The 21124-nt window shown below is 22.8% G+C and overlaps 7 protein-coding genes across 7 annotated transcripts; 4 read left to right on the top strand and 3 right to left on the bottom strand. All coding sequences in view use genetic code 6, as the record gives it.

Moving 5' to 3' along the window:
- Nucleotides 1-252: 252 nt before the first annotated feature.
- Nucleotides 253-2358, bottom strand: TTHERM_00421200 (exonuclease; the record flags this gene model as incomplete). The annotated part of the gene is made up of 7 exons (XM_001033374.2): nucleotides 253-344; nucleotides 402-563; nucleotides 621-978; nucleotides 1042-1296; nucleotides 1360-1818; nucleotides 1875-2116; nucleotides 2172-2358. The coding sequence occupies 7 exons, from the start codon at nucleotides 2356-2358 to the stop codon at nucleotides 253-255; spliced, it is 1755 nt and encodes a 584-aa protein (XP_001033374.2).
- Nucleotides 2359-3091: 733 nt separating this feature from the next.
- On the top strand, nucleotides 3092-8670 carry TTHERM_00421190 (hypothetical protein; the record flags this gene model as incomplete). The annotated part of the gene is made up of 2 exons (XM_001033373.2): nucleotides 3092-5640; nucleotides 5697-8670. 2 exons carry the CDS (start codon nucleotides 3092-3094, stop codon nucleotides 8668-8670), a joined length of 5523 nt encoding a protein of 1840 aa, XP_001033373.2.
- A 1203-nt stretch (nucleotides 8671-9873) lies between these two features.
- On the top strand, nucleotides 9874-11286 carry TTHERM_00421180 (tetratricopeptide repeat protein; the record flags this gene model as incomplete). Its single annotated transcript, XM_001033372.2, has 1 exon — nucleotides 9874-11286. The coding sequence occupies one exon, from the start codon at nucleotides 9874-9876 to the stop codon at nucleotides 11284-11286; it is 1413 nt and encodes a 470-aa protein (XP_001033372.2).
- Nucleotides 11287-11926: 640 nt separating this feature from the next.
- On the top strand, nucleotides 11927-12747 carry TTHERM_00421170 (DNA-directed RNA polymerase subunit K; the record flags this gene model as incomplete). The annotated part of the gene is made up of 2 exons (XM_001033371.3): nucleotides 11927-12287; nucleotides 12617-12747. 2 exons carry the CDS (start codon nucleotides 11927-11929, stop codon nucleotides 12745-12747), a joined length of 492 nt encoding a protein of 163 aa, XP_001033371.1.
- Nucleotides 12748-13910: 1163 nt separating this feature from the next.
- Nucleotides 13911-16513, bottom strand: TTHERM_00421160 (phosphatidylinositol-3,4,5-trisphosphate 3-phosphatase; the record flags this gene model as incomplete). Its single annotated transcript, XM_001033370.3, has 10 exons — nucleotides 16181-16513; nucleotides 15984-16076; nucleotides 15803-15890; nucleotides 15533-15668; nucleotides 15153-15475; nucleotides 15032-15095; nucleotides 14889-14970; nucleotides 14707-14829; nucleotides 14547-14646; nucleotides 13911-14494 (listed from the first exon to the last, which is right to left on the bottom strand). The coding sequence occupies exons 1-10, from the start codon at nucleotides 16499-16501 to the stop codon at nucleotides 13911-13913; spliced, it is 1914 nt and encodes a 637-aa protein (XP_001033370.2). The 5' UTR covers nucleotides 16502-16513.
- Nucleotides 16514-17356: 843 nt separating this feature from the next.
- On the top strand, nucleotides 17357-17686 carry TTHERM_00421150 (peptidyl-prolyl cis-trans isomerase; the record flags this gene model as incomplete). The annotated part of the gene is made up of 1 exon (XM_001033369.3): nucleotides 17357-17686. One exon carries the CDS (start codon nucleotides 17357-17359, stop codon nucleotides 17684-17686), a length of 330 nt encoding a protein of 109 aa, XP_001033369.1.
- A 1173-nt stretch (nucleotides 17687-18859) lies between these two features.
- TTHERM_00421140 (tetratricopeptide repeat protein) lies at nucleotides 18860-20913 on the bottom strand (the record flags this gene model as incomplete). The annotated part of the gene is made up of 6 exons (XM_001033368.4): nucleotides 20652-20913; nucleotides 20234-20490; nucleotides 19895-20148; nucleotides 19270-19843; nucleotides 19081-19207; nucleotides 18860-19005 (listed from the first exon to the last, which is right to left on the bottom strand). Exons 1-6 carry the CDS (start codon nucleotides 20761-20763, stop codon nucleotides 18860-18862), a joined length of 1470 nt encoding a protein of 489 aa, XP_001033368.3. The 5' UTR covers nucleotides 20764-20913.
- Nucleotides 20914-21124: the final 211 nt, after the last annotated feature.

Below are 21124 nucleotides of genomic sequence, written 5' to 3'. Positions count from 1 at the left end.
AACAATTGTATCATTTTTTATAATAAATATTAAATGGATATAATTATGCAAGAAACATGGATCAGTCATTACATTTAAGTTATTAATTATAAACTTAATTAAAATTAAATTAATTATTTGAAGTATTATTTCATTAAATTTAGGATAAACTATGTTTTACAATTTTACAATAAGCCTAAAATAAATGATAATAATAATTTAAGAGTGTCACTATATACTGACTGTATGCTAAATTTTAAGAATATAGCAAAATCAAATGGACACAAATATGCAAAATGGGTTAGATACATTTAAACTGTTGTTTAAAGATTTATCATCTTCTATTTCAAAATTGAAAGCAAATACTATTTTTTAGAATAAAATTAAGATTTAATGAATGAATCAGATATGGATTTATATACCTGAATTTTAAGGAGAGTTATCTACTATTTCTTTGAATTTACTATCTAAGTCTTTATAGCTCATTTATTTTTTCTCTTTTATTAATTATGTCATTATTATTCTTGGAATGATGCAATTTTCTTTCTTTTTCTTCTTCACCCATTTAACAATTTTATCTAATCCTAATTTAAAATAAAATTTTATTTAGCTTATATCATTAATTAATTAGTGTAAAATACTTTATTCGTTACTATTTTGCTTTAACTCATCATAATGTACTCCATATTAAAGTAACCTCATTAATTAGTCAGTTTCGTCTAAGATTAAAATAGTGTTATTTGTTTTTATAATTTAATCGAGTAAATCTAGTGTAATTTAGCTGGTTCCACTTATTATTTTAGAATTATCAAACTTTTCTAATATTTCAATTCTCAATTTTGCTAAGCTTAATGCACTTTTTGCATCTTCTGAAGGACAGTGAGAACCTTACTAAATTTTGCAATTCAAAAATTTTTAGGCCAAATCCTTTAATTTTAGCTTTCTTTCATTCTTTGTCAAAAATAATATACTTGTGTCTATAACCTTGTTATGAATTACCTTTAATTTTTTCATGAGATTATTTATATATAATTATGACCTAAAAAATAACTAAATAAATACTTGCATAGCTACTAAATCATTCTCTAAAGAATGTCCTATGAGAATGGTGTCTTAGCAAACATACTAAAATAGTAGTTTCTGTGCTTACTGTAAATCTACTTTTACATCTTTTAACATTTCTTATGTTATTCCACTATATTAAGTGTTATAATTTATAATCCTATTTGGCGTTTTTACCAGTTAGTCTATCAAAACTTCACCATCGAAATTAACTAAACTTATTCTTGCAAGCTCTAAACCATACTCAGTTGAAACCTAATATTTAATTAACCCACTTTAATATTTATTTATTTATTATTAATAATAATTTTCGAATACCATTTCACAATCTAATCCAAGAATTTTGTTTTCAAATTTAACTGTGTCAAATTTTAATGTACTCTCAGTTGAGCTAACATAATTAGGAAAGTCTTCACTCTCAGTAGGATACAAATTATTCTTAAGAGTCTATTTAGAATGACAAAATTATGAATATTTATAATATAGTTTTTCTTCATAAGTCATTGCTTAATACTACTCTTAGTTTATTTATTATTAGGGAGAGACTGTATTTTTGTTAAAGAGTGGAAGAGAAATATCTTCTGTTAACTTTGTTTAGAATAGGGAATGCCAATAATTATCTTCATTTTGAACTGTTCTTTCTTTAAAAACTGCAATATTTTTCTAATCATAATATTAACCTAAAAAAGGAAAATCCTATTTAGCTAACAAGCGCTTTTCAAAATCAGGAGGTACAGTTAATGTAATATATACAAAATTCTAAATTAGGTGTCTATCCTTTAGATATTAAGAATTAATAAGTAAATAAAAATTAACTCTCGAATATGATTTACTTCTATCATAATCCAAAGTGGATTTATTCCTTATTTAGTAAATAACCATTACAGTAAACTTTAAAATACTCTTGTTGATGTTTATTTGCGGGGTTTAGCATGATCAACTATTTCAATTTTATTTTTTATCTCCTATTTGCTTGTTTATTTATTATTGATTGATTCCTAAGATATTTCACATTCATCTTTTGGTGCCTGATCTTAACTAGTTTGTATCTTTTTCAGAGTAGTTGAGCTTTATTCTTATATATTTTAAAAAGATATATTAATTTCGTTATATTTTTAACTTATTTCTACCTAAATCTTATAAGTTAGGTTTTTTATTTTTTTTGCTAGACTTTTATGAAGATGTTTATATAATATCACTAGACTATGTTTTCATTAAGCCACTAAATATTGATGAGCTTCCTGTTGTCTAGCTTTTTTAGCTTTGTAGTTACTAGAATATTGAAACATATGTTCCTTATTAGCTTGGTTTTTCCATTAAATACAAAAATGAATAATAAAATACAAAATTCTATTAATAATTTAATCTTTTCTTAATTAAAATCATAAATTTAGGAAAGAATATGTAGTAGTAGGAAATAATGCTACTTTTGGATAAATTTGATAGGATCTCTTGTTTTTTTTAAATTTAATAAATCTATCTTATTTAATTGATTGATTACCAATTTAAATCATTTTTTTAAATAAGTAAATTTAAGCTAATTTTTAATAGATTAATATAAAATATTTTTTTATTTTTTGGAAAAAATTTTTTTTTTAATAAACTATATATTTTTAAATATTTTTAAGGAAATAGTAGTTGAAACAGTTTGAATTTAAAATTAGTGTAGTGGTTTTGTATATATGGTAATAATTTATGAATACAGCTTATGATAATTGAATAAGGATATTTTCAAATAAAAATTATTAGATTTTCTTAAATCTTTGAATCAGTCAAAATTTTTTTATATGAATGTTAATTTAAAAACATTGAATTTTTATTGAAAAATTTAAAGACTTCAATTAATTTATTTATCTTTTAAGTTACCATATAGTTTATCTCAAAATAAAGTAATAAAATTCAAATCTAGGACATATTGGTAGCAAAAGAAACAAATATTTTATTGAATTTAATACTGTTTAAAAATTTAATCAGATTGAAATAAAATATTGTTTTAGTTTTTCACATTTGAAAGATAATTAGGATAATTCTTTGAGTTTAAGATTGCGTTATGAATAAATTTTAGTCTCCTTAATCTCTTCCAAAGAAAACAGTTTAGTTTGAGTCTTCTTCTTAGCAATAAAGAAGCACAATGTAAAAATTACAAGAAACTGCAAATTCAGATTTGAATCATCTCACTGCATCTTTCGGAATGACTGAACTGCAATAAGGTGGTTTTAAAAATCTTCTCAAAAATAATAATAATAATATTTTAATGCAAGAAAAAAATCAAGACTTACCAAGGATATACAATAATGTTTATTCACCAGAAATGATCATTAAAGATGATATTAACCAGAGAGATGAATCATATGATAATATAATTGATAATTATTAGTATAAATAGTAATAAGCTAATTAAGAGTTGATCTAAAATCCAAATGAACTCTATTCTAAATCATAGGAATATAATGAAGACACCTTACACCAACAATAAATACTATAGCAATAAAACTAATATATCTTAGAATAATAACAGTATCAATAATAGTAAAATGCTAACAGCTCTAGAAATAAAAATTATAAAGGATCTCATAGGTAAAATCCTATGAAAGACTCAAAAATTCAGACATATCTTTAGTAAATGATGAATAACACTAACTATTTAAAAAATACTGAAAATTCTATTAATAATTTTACTTCTTAGCCAAGTGCTATGTCGGCTTATGAAGGTTCGTAAATGTTATAAAATTTTTAATCTGAAGACAATGAAATGCAAAGAAACAATCCTCCTCCTTAACCTGAAAGTTTGGGTATGGTTCAACTAACGTACGGCGAAATAGCTCATCTCAAGCAAAAATAAAGATAGCTTTCTGAAGAAAAAATAAAAGCCTCAAAATAAAAAAAATTGCTAGATGAAATAGCTCATTTTTATAGGTAATTAGCTGTTAAGAAAAAGGAGGATCAGAATAATAGATCAATTGTAACTTCTCCTTCTCCGATTAGAAAATCTAGTAGCACCTCTCGTTTAAGAAAGAAATCACCATAAAATAACATTATATAAAATAAATAGGTTTTATAATAATCAGATAATAGGATCTTACAAAATTCTTAATCTGTAATTAGCACATATAAAGCAGGAGAAAATAAAACTCCAAGATAGGATAAATAGTCTACAGTCAAATAAAATATGAGATACCAAGATGAAAATCATTCTAAATCTGTTTAATAATTTTAAATCAGTAAAGCAGATACCTTGAATGAGAATCAAGAAAACTAAACCGATCTACCAAATTAGTTAATTTAAGCAGGAGAGATCTAAGAACATTAATAATAGGATATTAACACTATGATGGTTAAAGGAAATATACAAACTAAATCTTAAAACTAACTTAAAAAATCTTAGGAGCTTTAATATGAAAAGATTACTTAATTACAAAAGAATGCTTTAAAAAAACCAACTCAAGCAAATAATAGGTTTTTAAATTAAAATGGGTCAGCCTTATCAATTGATTTTGAATCATAGTAAATTATATCTTTAAGCAATATATTTATTCTAAATCCAGTTTAATTCTAAGCGCTTGAAAATAAAATAAAAAAATATGATATCAGCTTGATAAAATAAAACATTATTTAGAAGTACAGATTTTTAATAGAAAAGGTTAAGTTTTCTAATGAAACACAAAACTATTTGAGTACATTAAAAGATTTGTTTAATGAACATAAGATAATGAGTTTTTATGATATGAACATGTTAGAAAAAATTTAAGTTGTAAATAAATTATCTATTAAGGACATATTCTCAAATATAAAAGAAACAATAGACCTAACTGACTCATATGAAACTATCACTCAAGATATTCAATAAATATAAGCTAATTAAAATAATAGAAAGCATTTAAAAACCACAATTTAATAAGAAAAAGAGCTCTAAACATTACAGGTACTTAAAGATATGTAAATGAGAATGGCTTAAAAAATATTTTTTATATATCTTTTCAAAGTATAGTCTGGATACAAAAAAGAAATTATTAAATAATTAGATAGCTTTGAAAAGGTATAAAATGAACTAAGACTTACTCTCACTTTTAACATGATTAAATACTTCGCCAAAATTAGATCCTATAAAAATTAACTACAAAAAATTACGAAGCAAGAAATACAGCTAAAAAAACTAAAGAAAATCTTTGATGCTATAAAATAAAAAAGCAATAAAAATATATATTATAAACCTTTCATCTAAGCTATCAGATCAAATAGAAGAAAAGTTTTAAAGCAAAATTCACTTTATGCTCTATTTGAATATTGTTAAAGCAAAAAAAGTGAAAAGAAATAACTCTATCTGAGCCAATAAATATACAACTCTCATTTAATTACTAAGTCTTATTTAATTTTAAAAGCTTTTTGTAATAGAAAAAAAAATAATACAAGCATATAAACTATGACAGCTAAAAATATTTCCATTTAGTATATTCTTGAATTAAAATCTGTAGTATTGCAAGCCGGTTCTTCTTTCAGAGTAAGATAAGAATTGTAAGATTATAATTTATAAGATGAACATTTTGAAGAAAAATCTCATAAAATGTATCAAAACCGACAATAGAATATTTTATCTGGACAGTAATTTATTTGTTTTGACTTATTATTTTTATAAAATTGAAATTTTTATTTAAAAGAAATGATGATGGAGAAGAATACAATAACCAAGAAGCTACTATATAAAATTAATTCAATATTTTAGATAATTAATTTATTGATGAAAACTAATAATTCAAATAATCAGAAAATAAATCTTAAATAGTTAAGAAGTAGCTAAATTTTTAGGAATATGATGACCAATTTTGTGAAGAGGATGTTTCATACGATAGTAAGTAATTTTAAAAGCATTTCTACTGTGAAGAAGAATTCTTAAGCAGTGCAAGAAATTTGTTAGATACCAAGAGATAGATTGCTTTAGATAAATTAGATAAGTTGAAACATTTAACAGCTTAGAGTGTATAAAATGAAGATTAATCTTCATTTCTTTAAAAAAACAAAGAGAAAGTTTAGGAAATAATTAGAGAAAATTATGAATATTCCAATGAAAAACCATTAAATATTTAAGAATCTGATACTAAGATGAATTTAGTTTAAATTCCTCCAATTAAGGAAGAGATCTTAAGAGCTGAAAATATTAATTATAATAAAGAACTTAAAAATTTCGACTAAAGCTTAATTGATGATCAAAATATTTTAGAAGAAGATTGTAAGTCAATAGTGACTCTTGAATAACATATTAAATAAATCATACGAGTATTAAAAAAGCTTTCAAAAAAGAAGACAATATTCTAACAAAAAAATCCAGTTCAGCTTTTACTGAATAAAGATTCATTTTTCTACTCTTCAGGTGATAATTTATCCAAACAATAAATGAACGGAAAACAATCGTAAAAGAATATACCACACCCTCTTCAAGAACATCAAGAAATGATTAAACGCATTGAAGAGAATGAAAAAAAGAAGACAATAAGCTTTTTATTCTATCACTGGAAAATAGTCTTTTTAGAGAGAACTTTAAATGCAGAAATAACTCTACTAAATTCTCTCAAAAAGTGCAAATCGATTTTACAAATATTTAAAAAAAAATACAGAGAAAATAATGAGATTTGTACATTAAAATAATAAATAAGAGAAGAGAAAATAAAAAGTGAAATATTTTAATCATGGTCATTTATGGCATCTGAAACTAGCTAAGCAAATTAAGAAAAGCTCTAAATATTTCATAAAAAGTTATGTTTTAGGAGAATTCTTTACTACTCAACATATAAAAAGATACAGAGAGTAGCTGATGGCATCCATAGAAAAAATCTTCAAAAGAAAATTTTAAATTAATGGGACAAAATATCTAAAAGCAATTAAGTTGTTAGAAAGAAACACAAAAATGCTCTTGTAAGACGCTATTTCAATAACTGGGTTGAATATATTTCAAAAATCATGTTTTTACGTAAATTTTGGAAAAAAATACTCTACAGCCCAGATGAAATTCTTTTTGAGAAATATGGAAATAAAAAAAATCTATTGAAACATATTTTGAAATCTTGGAGAGGTATAGTTATAGATAATGAAAACACAATGAAGCAAAAACTTGCATTAAAATCTGCAGTTAATCACAGGGCAGTTGTTTAAAAGACAAAAGCCTTTTTTTAGTGGGTCAATTTTCTAAACATTAAAAAAAAGCTATCAAAGATTTTTGAAAGCAAAGTAATTTAAAAGATGTTTGCTAAAAAAATATTACAACCTTGGAAGAGTGCTGTAGCAGAATAAAAAAGTGCAATTTCTACATTTAAAAGGAAAGCGAATATGAATATTAAATTTAAGGCTTTCCATTGCTTGAAAATTAAATATTTATAAAATAAGATGGTTGAAAACTGTTTTTTAAAGAAATTTTTCTATAGTTGGAAAGTTTAGTAATAACATAATTAGGAAATTCTACCCCGCAACTTTTATAGTAGAAAATTAGTAAAAAAAAGTTTTACTTCAATTATTTACCATCAACTTCTTTAGATGAAAGAGAGAGCTAAAACAGAAAAGTCAACTAAATTCTTTTTGTATCACATTAAAAAGTTTATGCAAACTTGCCTTCTGCTTTGGCAAAAACACACATAAAAGAAGAAGAGTAAAAAGCTCTTGAAGATAAAACTTTAAAAGTATTCTGAAAAAAACATTAAAAAAAGGGCATTCAATTCACTTAAACTCAGAAAGATATAATCAAGATTAAAAATTATATAAAACAAAAAGGCTCTTGAATTTAAAGCAATTTAATACTAAAAGAAGTATGATTTAAAAAGACTTATAACTGACCCCCACTTAAATCCAAAATTGTAAGAAGTTCTTTAGATAATTCACTACTGGAGAGCTTATGCTATTAAATAAAAGAGTATTAAATTTATCTAAGCAAGAATTTAAAAATTCCATAATAGAAAAATATTGATTGAATATTTTACTTCTTGGTAAAATAAATATAATTAAAAGTTATCTTTAAAAAATTAAGCCTAATTTGAAGAAGAAGAACAATAAGATATTGTATTTGATAGATACTCATCAAAACAAAATGTATATTAAAATAAAATAGATTCGACTACAGATAATTTGCATAATAATAGGAAATCTAAACACAGTAGATAATTATCTGATTAAGTATTTTCCAAAGATACAATATAACTAAAAAGTTATAATTAACAAACTCAAAGAATCTAAAATGATGAGAATTAGAGCTTAAATAAGAAAGATATTGAAAATCAATCTTAATTCAAAGAACAATAATAATATGAAAGTACTGATGAGCTAAAGCAGAATAATTTTATTTCCATGGATTCACAAACAAAATAACACAGTTCGAGAAGCCCAAGATTTTTAAGTAACTAAAGTAGAAATTCTAAGTCTCCATCTTCTAAATCTAATTCCCCAAACTATAATAAGTCAACTTTAAAGACTAATTAATCTTAAGAAAATGTAAGAAAACACAGAAAATCTGTTAGATTTGAGCTTGATCCTAAGTAATAAGGAATTAATATTCCTAAATTTGACTATTTTGATTAAAAATATAATGAAAATGAAGCTTTCTATTAGAAGCTGCTATCAGAAAGAAGATACAATACTACTTAGCAATGAGACAAAAAAGATGAATTCACTACAGTAATACAGTAAGAGAAAAATACATTTAAAAATAGAACTTTATTGATTAATTTATTTATGTGCAAATCAAATTAAAAATAAATTTTATTATTTTTAATGATTTAAATCCAATTTATTTTATTATTAATATATAAATAAGATTTGTAAAAAATAATTAAAATATCTACTCATTTATGGTAAAACATCATTTTATAAATTTTTAAAATAAATATATAATCTTTTTTCTCTATCAATTATAATAATAATACAATCATAACAGAAAATTTATGTATTTAATCATTTTTTTAATTTCAAAAATTATCAAAAATTTGTTTCTTGAAATGGAAAGTTTAATGCTTTTAATCATTCTGTATTATGATAAAAGTAAATACTTTTACAGTATTATTTATCAACAAAAAAAGTATTAATTTAAAATTTTTTTAAATATACAAAATTAGAAAAAATCAAATAAATAATTAAAAGAAAGTAATAAAAAAGATAGAGAAAAATACTGAAAAAAATGTTTTAATTCAATGTTATAAAATAAAACCCTTTATTTTTTAGATTATATATTTCAGATAAAGGTTTTTTACTTCTAAATTACAAAGGTATATTAATTAAAATATATAATCTATTTACATAAATATGATGGAATAATTGATATTTAAAATATTTATTCAAGTTTTTGTTATATTATCAACAATTTTTAATTATTTTCGAATATTTACTTATGCTAAATAATAATTTAAATTTGTTTTTCTTACTTTTCTTTCTTAATTAGTGAATATTAGATTTAAGTTTTTACTTGGTCGTCTATCCTTGAAGTATTTAATATTTATTATCTCTATATATCTATGTATTATATCTTTTTGTTAAAATATTGAGCAAAATGTTTTTTATTAATTTTCTATTATATTATTTATAAAAATAAATAGTTGAAATATCAATAAAATTAATTTATCTTATTTTTCTTTTTTAATTGTAAATTATAAAATTATATTTGATTAAATACTATCAAAAAATCTTTGTATTTTATTCTATAAAAACTATTTTTTGAATACAATAAATTTAAATTTTTACCTTAAATAAATAATAAGTAAATTAATACTACTCTATTTAATTAAGAAAGATCAATCAAAATTTGTTTGATTAGTAACTAAACTATCAAAAGTCAGAATCAAAAAAAATAAGTAAAAGAAGATGCTAAAGAACGACGAAATTGAAAATAGAAAGTTGTAACAAGAGAAGTAAATATTAGAAAATTAGCTCAAGGAAGCGAAAATAGATTAATTAAAAGAGAAAGTAGGAGTAATAGAGAGGCTTTCTTAGGTTTATTATGAGCTTGATTTGAAATCTGAATATAAAGACTTCCTTGAAAAATATGTCACTCCATTAGGAAATGATTGTTTTAATAATAGTTCAGAAATTATGTTTTTTATAGGCCTTGGTCTTTTTTAAGAATTCAAGTTTAAAGAATCTGAGTTATATATTAAAAGGTCTTTAGAAGTAAATCCATTAAATTATAAGGCTTTAAACACACTAGCGTGTATTATAGTAGAGCTAAACCCCTAATAAAAACATTAATATATAGAGATTCTAAAATAAGTATTAAAGATAAAAGAAGATTACTATCGAGCTCATTTTAACATAGCTACAGCATATGAAGATATTAAAGACTTTTAAAATGCAGAGTATCACTATAAGAGATCTATTGAATTAAATCCTGAATTATTCAAATTATATTATACTTATATTTATTTTTTACTATCATTTAACAAAGTCAATGAAGCTTTGAAGATTATAACGTAAATCGAAGCTAAATTTACTCAAGATCAGTAAGTCTATGACATCTACTAGCTGTACTTCTAATGCTACTTTGAATTAAATTAATTTGAGATATCTTACAAATATGCATTAATGTCTATTAAAATTGATTCTGAGTAATTTAGTGGTCACGTAAATTCAGGAAATGCTCTTTTTGGTTTAGGTTAATTTGAGAAAGCTATTTAATCAATTAAGACAGGTATAGAAAAAAAACTTAAGGATACTAGCAAAGGTAAAGATTTTATTAGGTGTAATATAGAATATTACAATATAGGCTTATGCTATTTGTAGCTTAATCAGTTAGATAATGCACTTTAAAGCTTTGAGAAATCAATAGTTGAAGACAAAAGTTACAATAGTTCATATAAGTAGATAATGAAGATTTATCTTCAAAAGCAAAATTACACAGGCTTCCTTGATGTATTTGAACAATCTATTTTAAACACTTAAAATAAAAATAGAAGCTTGATAGCAAGTTTTGTATTAGATCATGGATTTTAAATACCTGTTTAAAGAATTGAAAGCTTTATGCAAAAAATGATATTAAATGGTTTAAATAATAACATAATTATAAATTCCATATATTATTAAATGAAGGATGAAACAACAAAAGTAGATTATTCTCTGACAAGCAAGAGATAAATTTACTATTCAATTTACAAATTACTAAGTGAAAAATACTTGAGAATATCACAAACTTTACAAATATTGACTTCCTATGAGAAAATAATTAAAAATAGCCTATAATTCTAACAAAAGTACAGTATTTGGGATCTTCTTATCGACTGATATTTACTATTACTTCAGCTAGCTAACTACTTTCTAATAAAATTTATTTAAAATATTTAATACTAATATATGATACTACTTACTATTTTATTTAATAATTAAACACAAAATATAAGCTAAAATTATTACTATTTTTAACTAAATTATGCTCTAAAATAAATAAATATTTTTCAAATAAATTAACAAAGTTAAAAAAATATTTTATTTAAATACTTTTATACTTTTTCTTTGTTTATTTATTGATTAAGTAGAAACAATTATTATAAAATTTAATCTAGCTTAGAAGTAGCTTGAATAGGCTATTTAGGCATTGAATTTATTCATAAAATTATACATAATCATGTTTTTTTTTATGTGTCTCTATGTTAATTTACCTTTAATTATCGATGTGAAGGCGCTTGCATATTATGTATTATATTGTTTGCTCTATCATTGATTTTACAAACAATAAAGTTATTAATTAAAAAGAAGAGAAAATATATCTAAGTAAAATTCATATTTTTAATTGATTTGCTTAAAATTATTCATCAATATAAAATAATAAGCTAAATAATTATTTACTAAAAATTTTAAACAATAAGAATAATTCATTTTTTAAGAAGCAAAAAATATTTAAGATAAACTAAATAAAAATATAAATATGAGCGACTACGGTGATAACGATTACTCTGATCCTGGTAATTTTGATGAGGATAATATGGGAGATGACATGGATGATGGAGATCAAGAATCTGAAGAAGCCTCTTCCAGATCCGGAGATGAGGGTGATTCAGCTGATGATTCTGATCACTCTGGAACTGAATCTGAAAGTTAATCTGAAGTCGATAAGGACGAATATCCTGAAGAAATGGTTATCATAAAAGATTAAGATAGAGATTAATAAGCAAGTAAAACCAAAGTAACACCTCCTTTCCTCACAAAATATGAAAAAGCCAGAATTATTGGAACACGCGCCTTATAAATTGCTCAAAACTCTCCAATCTATGTAGAAACAGATGACAGTAATATAAAAATTATTTTTTTTTAAGCTTGACAGAAATAGATTACCGAAATTAGAAAACAAGAATATTTAGAATACCAAACTGCAATTTAATGAAAATAGCTAAGTATTTTCCTTATTTCGATAGCATAAATAACAATTTAAGTATTTATTTGCAAGAGATAGCAAAATAATTTAAATTTATGGAACAAATATGAAAATGATGAAAATAAATAATAAAAAAAAACAAAATTTTTTAAAAGGAATGAACAAAGATAGTTTTATTTCAAGCAAAAATTTGATTTTAATTTGAATATAAATAAAATAATTTATTTATTTTAAATAAAACAGAGGACTATGATCCTATTGCTATTGCCGAAAAAGAGTTTGTCTAGAAAAAGATCCCCTTTATTATTAGAAGATATCTTCCCAATAAAGAATATGAAGATTGGGCTCTCGATGAATTAGAAGTCTTAGATTGAGTGAAGAAAAGATTTAATAAAATAAATTTTTTGAAAAATTAGATATATATTAAAGAGAATAATTAATTATGAGTTAAAAATTATTGTTAGTTAAAGGTTTCTCATTTTTAATCAAGTTATAATTACAAGTATAGGATATATAATAGAATTAGGCCTCTTAGAAATAACTTTAGTTATCAAAATCTAAATAAATTTACCTAAAGTCAGTCTATTGTTTATATATTTTTATATTTACATACTTTGTTTTTACTTTCTATTACATATTCTACTATTAAAAAGATGAAGCCTTTTTACAATTCAGTTTTATTTCTTATCAAAAATCTATATAACTTAATATATAATATTTATTTTATTTGGAAATTTTAGCAATAAATAAATTAATTATTATTTCTTAGCTGCAATCAGGAAAGAAAATAATCAAAAAAATTGTAAAAAAATAATATTTTTTTTACCTCAGATTAAAGATTTATTAGCAATAACAGATCCATTCTTGAAATTTTTTAAAAATAAACAAATTGAAAAAAAATATAAAATGACCAATTATTTCTAAAGAAAAATTTTTATATTTCACTATAAAATCTGATATTTTAGCAGATTCACTTAAAATTATGAATCTGTGATAATTAAATTCTGAAAATATTAAATAGATTTATAATTGATAAAGGAAATTGTCTTCACTTTGAATTTTTTGCATAAATTTGAGTTAAGTATAGTTTTATATATAAAATTAGAAGACTTATCATTGTTTATTTTTTACCTAAAAGCAATATTTTTTATATAATTGAAATTAGAAAATATTAGGTACATTTAAAGACTAAAATAAAAAGCTAATACAAGAATCCATTACTATATTTCTAAGAATAAATGTAATAATGTATTAAGAATTAATAAATATTTGAATATATTAATGATGATTGAATAGTACTAAATTTTATTACTAAAAATGGAAAAATAACAAGAATAAATGAATGAATACAATTTAATATAGATAGAAAATAAATTATAAATAAAATTGTGAGAGTTTTAAAATTTAATATGAATTTTAATTGCTTATTAATATAATTATATTTACACTGACTTACTAACTAACTAACTAACGAACTTACTAACTAACTAACTTAATTTGATTAATAATTTCAGTTTTATTTATAAATGCTTGACAATCATATATTTTTATTTTTAAGGTTTTTTTGATGGGATGGTTTTTCTTCATCTTGGTCAAATAGTTGAATGTCTTGACCTTGCTTTTAAATTTAATCTATTAAATTTTGATGTTCAATTGCTTCTTATTTTTTATAATCTACATCTTTATCGGTTTGATGACGGTTTTTAAGTTAATAATTGTTTTCATTTAATATATCATCTGTTTTTAAACTATTTAAATCTGAAGGTTAGCTGTTGTTAATATTATATGTGTTTTGGATGCTATATAAAGCCTAATGGCTAGGTACTATATCATTATCATAAATATTATACTAGACGTCTGACCTTTTTCTATTATCAATGTCTTAAATTTTTTACTCCTCTTTGATATAATCTGGCTAATTTTATAACCTCTGTCTATTATATTATATATCATCTTAACCTCTTATTATAGTATACCCTTCTTCACCAGAGCTAGAATTATTTTAAACAACATCTTGGCCCTAATTTTCACTTTATTGTAGCAAGTAGCAATTAAAGTTGCTTAGTCTTTAGCTATTTTCTTCAGAGCTTTTTCCTTATTATAAAATACCCTTTGCTTCAACTTTAAAAATAAATAAAAAGATTTTAAAAAGTTCATTTTAAATTTAACATACCAAAGGTTTTTTTTTCTTTTTGTAATATTTCATCAACGTCTTCAGGCTCCTCTCCAAAAAGCAAATCAGTTTACTCTTAAGCTGAGGGTTTTTAATAGTGCTTTTAAATAATTGATATTTAGTTTTAATTTTAGATGATTGTAAATTTTATTAAATTTACTGCTATGATATTATATATTGTGGACCATGAATCCTTCTCCTTATCCAACTCTATTTTACATCCTGAACACTTTTTATCAAATGGAGTGTAGCAGTTGCATTTGCAATAATCTCCAAATATAATCTAAATATAAAAAATTTTATTCCAATTTAAGCTCTCAAATAAAGAAGAAAAATGAATACTTTTATGTAAAAATCCTTTGAAAATCTTTCATCTTTAAAAATTTAGCTCGGTGATAGTTCTGATAGACCAAATTCAAGAATACTGTAAGAAATTTATAAATAGGTTTTTTAAAAATATTTAAAACAAACTCTAAAATAATTACTTGTTTGGCTTAATAAATGCTGTATTAAAAGAAACTCTAAACATATTTTTATTTGAAATCGCACCTAATAGCAAACAAAAAAGTTTTATTAATTAATTTTATCCCCTAGAGAAACATTTACCATTATTTTTCACTCTTAAAAGAATATCACCACTAATAGGTTGGCTTTATTCAAACTCAATTTTAAAATTCTCTCCATCAACAAACTTAGCCTACTCGGAGTGGCCTTTTTAAGTTGAGAATATTTTTTATTTAGAGTGAACATTTATTAATTCTACAAAAGGTCTGCACCCATCATCACTAATTTTAGGTCTTGTATACATTTCAACACATTTTATATATTTAAGAGTAGGGTAAATATTTCTCTCAGTCAAGATTTAGTGAAAGTAGTATACATATCTAATTTAACAAGGCTAATTAACTCCTAAACCTTCTTAAAGGAACCTTTATTACAATTAACAAATTCTTAATATCAAAACCTTAACTATTTATTTATATTACCTCTTTTTTCCATAATACATTAGGGCCTCTTGAGGAGTTCCAAATCTTCCTGAATACAGCATATAACAGCATATGATAGTTCCAGTTCTTCCTTTTCCTGCCAAGCAATGAATAATTGCTACATTTTCTTTCTTCTCTGTTATAAATTTAACAATGCTCAATAATAATCATAATATTAATTTATAATCTTTATCCCAAAAAAATGTTTTTGGTATTATTTATTTTCTTTCAGTAAACTTGATTGACAATTAATTAAGTTGCTTAATTTACTTTTTAAAAATTGGTGGATCTTCTCACAAATGATAAATAGAGTATTTATAGGTGGAGAATGGTGATCTTCCCACTCGTAATCTAAAACCTAAAAATATTTAAATAAGGTTTAAATTTGCTATTTATTTGTGCTATCTAAATTTATTTTTGCTTGCGAATTATTATGCTAATTAAAGTTTACTTTATCTTAAAATTTTGAGTAGTCATACTTTCTTCCAGATAAATTAATGATAAGATAATCACTTCCATGTTTACTTTTGACCATCTTAGATACCTTTTTATTTATAATTTGTTTTTTAGCCCTTAGGCAGTAATTTTTTAAACCATTTTGATTATTTTGTCAGTAATTAATATTTCTTTTAAATTAAATTTATTTACATTATCAATGTTATTTCTGTAAAGTGTCTCTAATCCTGAGGCTGGAAAAGACATGGCTATCAATCTAGGACAAACATATGTTAAATCAAGATTGTACCCATCCTCAACAAATCTTTTTTTTGGTCCAGATACAATTTATCTTAAAAAATTCATCAATTATTTATATAATCCTTTATGCGAATGATTTATACGGTAGTATAAAAATTTAATTACCCTAAACAATAATGTTCTAATTATTTTCTTATCTTTGCTTAATTTTTTATATTATATTAATAATTTTTTTTAATAACAAATCAAAATAAACGAACGTTTGATAGCCATTATACTTCTTTTTTTTGTGATTAATTATTAGTTTATTCTCAACTTTAATACTCATAATATAGATATATAGAGATATACTCCAGTCAAATATATTTTTTTGAAGTATTTACACATATTGACAAAAATAATCTAAATGTTCGAATTAAGAGGCATCCAAATATTTAGCTATTTTTTATTCAATTTTTTATATTTTGGGAATTCCTTCTACAAGTTTAAATTACAATTTACACCAATAATAGCCAAAAAAAAAGCATATTTAATTTTTAAGTTAAATTTACAAAATTTTTTTTTCTCTATTAACCTAATTTTCTAGTTTTCGTTTATTTTAAGGAAACATGATAGAGCCTGATGAATATATGATCAGATAATAATTAAGAAATTTTCTATCACATAAAATTTTTTTTAGGACAACTTAAAACTAACTAAAACAAAATAAACTTAATTATTAAAATAGATATTTAGATCTAATTATTCAGTCTATTTAATTTATTTGAATTATTTAGATCAGAAATAGACGTATATTTAAGAATTAAAATATATCCAAAATATCCAATTAGAATATTTAAAAATTCTCATCATATTTGAAAACATTCTCTAAAATAAAATTTAATTTAAATTTTCACAAGCAAATCAATTTTTTTGTAAAATACTTTTTAATAAAAATGTTTTAATTTCTCAATATTTGAAACATCTCTATTTTACGAAATAGATATTTTTATTAAACAAAATAATAAATCAGAAACTGCAATTAAATACTGATTTATAGCCTTTAAATCTTATAAAGATATTTTAAGAAAATCTTAAGAAACTTCTATCAATTTTAAAATAAATATAAAAGTATATAATATCCTGAAAATGTCTGGATTCAATATAGAAACTGTAAAAGAAGGTGACAAAAAGAACTTCCCCTAAAGAGGGGATTATGTAAAAGTCCATTATACTGGTACTTTCTTAGATGGAACTAAGTTTGATTCAAGCAGAGACAGAGGCAAACCCTTTGAATTCACTGTTGGTGTATAATAGGTTATTAAATGTTGGGATGAAGGTATTTTAAAATTATCAAAGGGATAAAGAGCCATTTTAACATGTCCCTACAATTACGCCTATGGTGAAAGAGGAATTCCTGGAGCTATCCCTCCTAAAGCTACCCTTAAGTTTGATGTAGAATTAATTGACTTTAAATGAAACCATAATACTTGTTTTTATTTTGTATCAATCAAAGAAAAGGTTTTATTTTATTGAAAAATATTCAATTAATATCTTATTTTCTATAATTTTTTATTTATTTTTAGATTAGAATAAAATGTTTGATATAATTTTTAAAGAAATTTATATAAAGAAGCTATCCTAAAACAAAAAATATTTTTTGTGATACCTAAAGTTAATAAAAATAAATATTTGATTACCTAATTGGTATATTATTTAAGTTTAAATATGATATTAGTCTAATCATTTCAATTATACTATATTTCATAAAAATGATAGTTTGTAATTTATCTCTAAGATTTAATTATTTTTATAATTATAATTACCATCATAGCATTTTTTATAACTAGTCTAATATTTTATACAAAACATTAAGTTTTTAATTTAACAAAATAGAATATATATTTATTTACTTTTGAAGACTTACATACAAATATCAAGCATTTTATTTTAAAAATAGATATTTTTTTATTCATGATTATTAATTTCTATTAATAATTAAAATTTATATTTTAAAAATTATTATTATTAAATTGATAAAATTATTATTTTTAGTTACTAATTCTAAAAAACACAATATACAGTAAAGTTTCATATTTTAAGGCATTCTTTATTCCTATTATTAACCCTTAATAAGGTACCAATGAAATAATTATTTTTTAAAATATTGAGGAGTGGAATAAGTGTTAATATATGAGGATCTACAATTTATTTTTCATTTTATAGCTTATGCAAATTAAACCTGAGTTAGATTTTAAAATATATAAAATTTTAAGCATAAAAAAGTGCAAATACTTTAAAATTTTTTGTATATAAAGTGTTAAATAAAATCTTTTTTTTTAATTTATAGTGAGAATGAATGCCTTAATTAAAAACGTTATTTTATTTAAAATAAGTTAAAATAATATAAAATTTAAATAGAAGAAATTATAAATGAGGATGATTATTTAGTTAATTAGTTAGTTGATTGATTGACTAGCATAATACCAAATTAAGTTACAAAATATACATACATTTTTATTAATTTTAAAATGTGATTTATATAAATAATTATGTTAATAATTTATTTTTAAATGATTTAGAAATCTATTTCTTTCTTTCTAATAGTTTTTTTATTATAAATATAAATTTATTTTAGTATTTTAGCTTTTTTCAACCGAATCTGAAGGTAAAACCTTAGGAACCGTTTCTACCTCCTTAACTGAAACCACCACCAGGGAAACCAGCGCCTCCGAAATCAAAACCGCCGCCACCGCCGCCTCCGAAGAACATTTTGAAGATATCGTTAGGATTGAAATCTAATTATTGATTAAAAAGATATTAAATATCTTACTTGTTTTAAATCGAAATTAAAATTGTAAAAAATAAATTACCTGCATGCATACCACCTTATTCATGGTCATTAGGATCAACACCTTGGTCAAACATTCTTTTCTTTTCGGGGTCACTAAGAACTTAATAAGCTTCATTGATGTCTCTGAAAATTTTATCAGCTTCTTCCTTTTGAATTGAAAAAATTAAAATTAAAATTGTGTCTTTTATATCTTTTTAATTGAAATTACTTTGTTATCTTAATTTTTATCAGGATGCCATTTAAGGGCAAGTTTTCTGTATGCCTTTGTAATTTCTTTATCAGAGGCATCTCTTTCTACACCTAAAATTTTATAGTAGTCTTTCTTTTTAGCTTATTTAGCTTAAATTTTAGCTTCCTTAATGAGTTAATCTACATTTTAAGAAGCATCTAATTCTTTAACTTTTTGGTAATCGAAGATAGCTGATTCAAAATCTCCCATCTTCATTTTAATATCTGCTCTTCTAAGGTAAGCTCTAAAGTATGCTTCGTCTAAATCAATAGACTTGTTAACATCTTCAAGAGCTTTTTTATATTCTTTCTTTTTAACATAAGCTAAAGCTCTGTTTGAGAGGATGACTGAGTTTAATTTTCTATTATTAGGATCTACTTAAAGTGCTTCATCATAAATTTTAATTGATTCATCAAAATTATTTCCCTTGATAGCTTCATTACCCTTTTCCTTTAATTCTTCAACTCTTTATGCTTTCTTAAGGGCTTCTCTGCATTTTTTATTATCTGGGTCGAATTGCATACCTTATCTGAAAAGAACCTTAGCTTTATCACTTTAAAAATTCTTTAATTTATTTGTTTTGATAAAAAGTAAATAATATTACGTCTTTCCGCTGTATAGTTCGCAAATACCTTGAAGGTAATACAAGTCATTCTTTACTTCTTCATGGTTTTAAATTTAAATTAAAATTTATCTAGCTTATTCTGTTGAACCCTTCATAGCAAGACACATAACCTTTTTGACAAGTAGTGTTATGTTTTTAGGAATCTTTTGGGTAATTTAGTTTAATTCAGACATAGCATCATTGAAGGAGTTTTCTTCCATATACTTCAAGAATCTTTCATATTATTTTTTTAACTATTAAAATAAAATTTTAAGTATTTGATTTAGGAGATAAGCAAAATTTAGTATTTTATATTTGAAAATTTAAATAAATAATTACTCTTTCACAGTCTTAAAGATCTTGCTTTAAGTTATCATCTTTGCTATCAGCTTAAATACCTTTTCTGATGTTAAATAAAGCATCTTCGAACTAGAGCATTTAAATCTAACAAAGGGCTTTTCTTCTATAAGCCTTTGCAAAATTGGAATCTATTTCCAAAGCTTTATTGCAATCACTAATACAAAGTTAGTATTTTTCCATTGCTAAATAGCAAGCAGCTCTATTACCATAATAACTAGCTTCGTTTTTTCCATAACCTGTTTATTAATAATATAAATTAATTTGGAATATGATATCTTTAACTAATTTATCTAAAAGATTTTCATGTGCTCAAAAAGAAAATCAAATGCTCTTTCTTTGTATGACAAAGATAATTAATATGTAATTTAAAAATTGATGGAAATATGTTGATTCGTACTTATGGCATTGGTGTAACTTTCAACTGCGGAAGCATATTCTTTTTTCTTGAATTGCTCGTTACCCTTGGTTTTGAATTCTTCAGCCTTGACTTTATCTTCTTCAATATCCATTTTTTGTTTTTATAATTAGACTTTTTTGTATTTTTTTATAAAAATCTGAAAGTAAAATTCTTTTTGATTTTTCTTTTTAATTTTTTTTATAGCTTTTGGGCTTTTATTTAAGCATATAAAGGATTTTGGCTTTTAAAATTATTAGAATTTTTATTCAATTAGCGAAAAAAAGATAATCAAATGCCTTTTCTATATGATTTTGAAAATATTTTAGATTAAAAAAGTAAATTTAAATTAAAAATAGAAATCTTCTAGAATCTTCACAATTTAATTCCGTTATAAGATAGCCATAATTTTCTAAAATAAATTAGAAACTTCTGATTTATCTTTTATTATTTGATATATATATTTATGTTTTACT

The sequence above is a fragment of the Tetrahymena thermophila genome (assembly GCF_000189635.1).
Source record: "Tetrahymena thermophila SB210 genomic scaffold scf_8254475, whole genome shotgun sequence".
Lineage (NCBI taxonomy): Eukaryota > Ciliophora > Oligohymenophorea > Hymenostomatida > Tetrahymenidae > Tetrahymena > Tetrahymena thermophila.
This window is presented reverse-complemented; position numbering and strand designations above follow the sequence as displayed.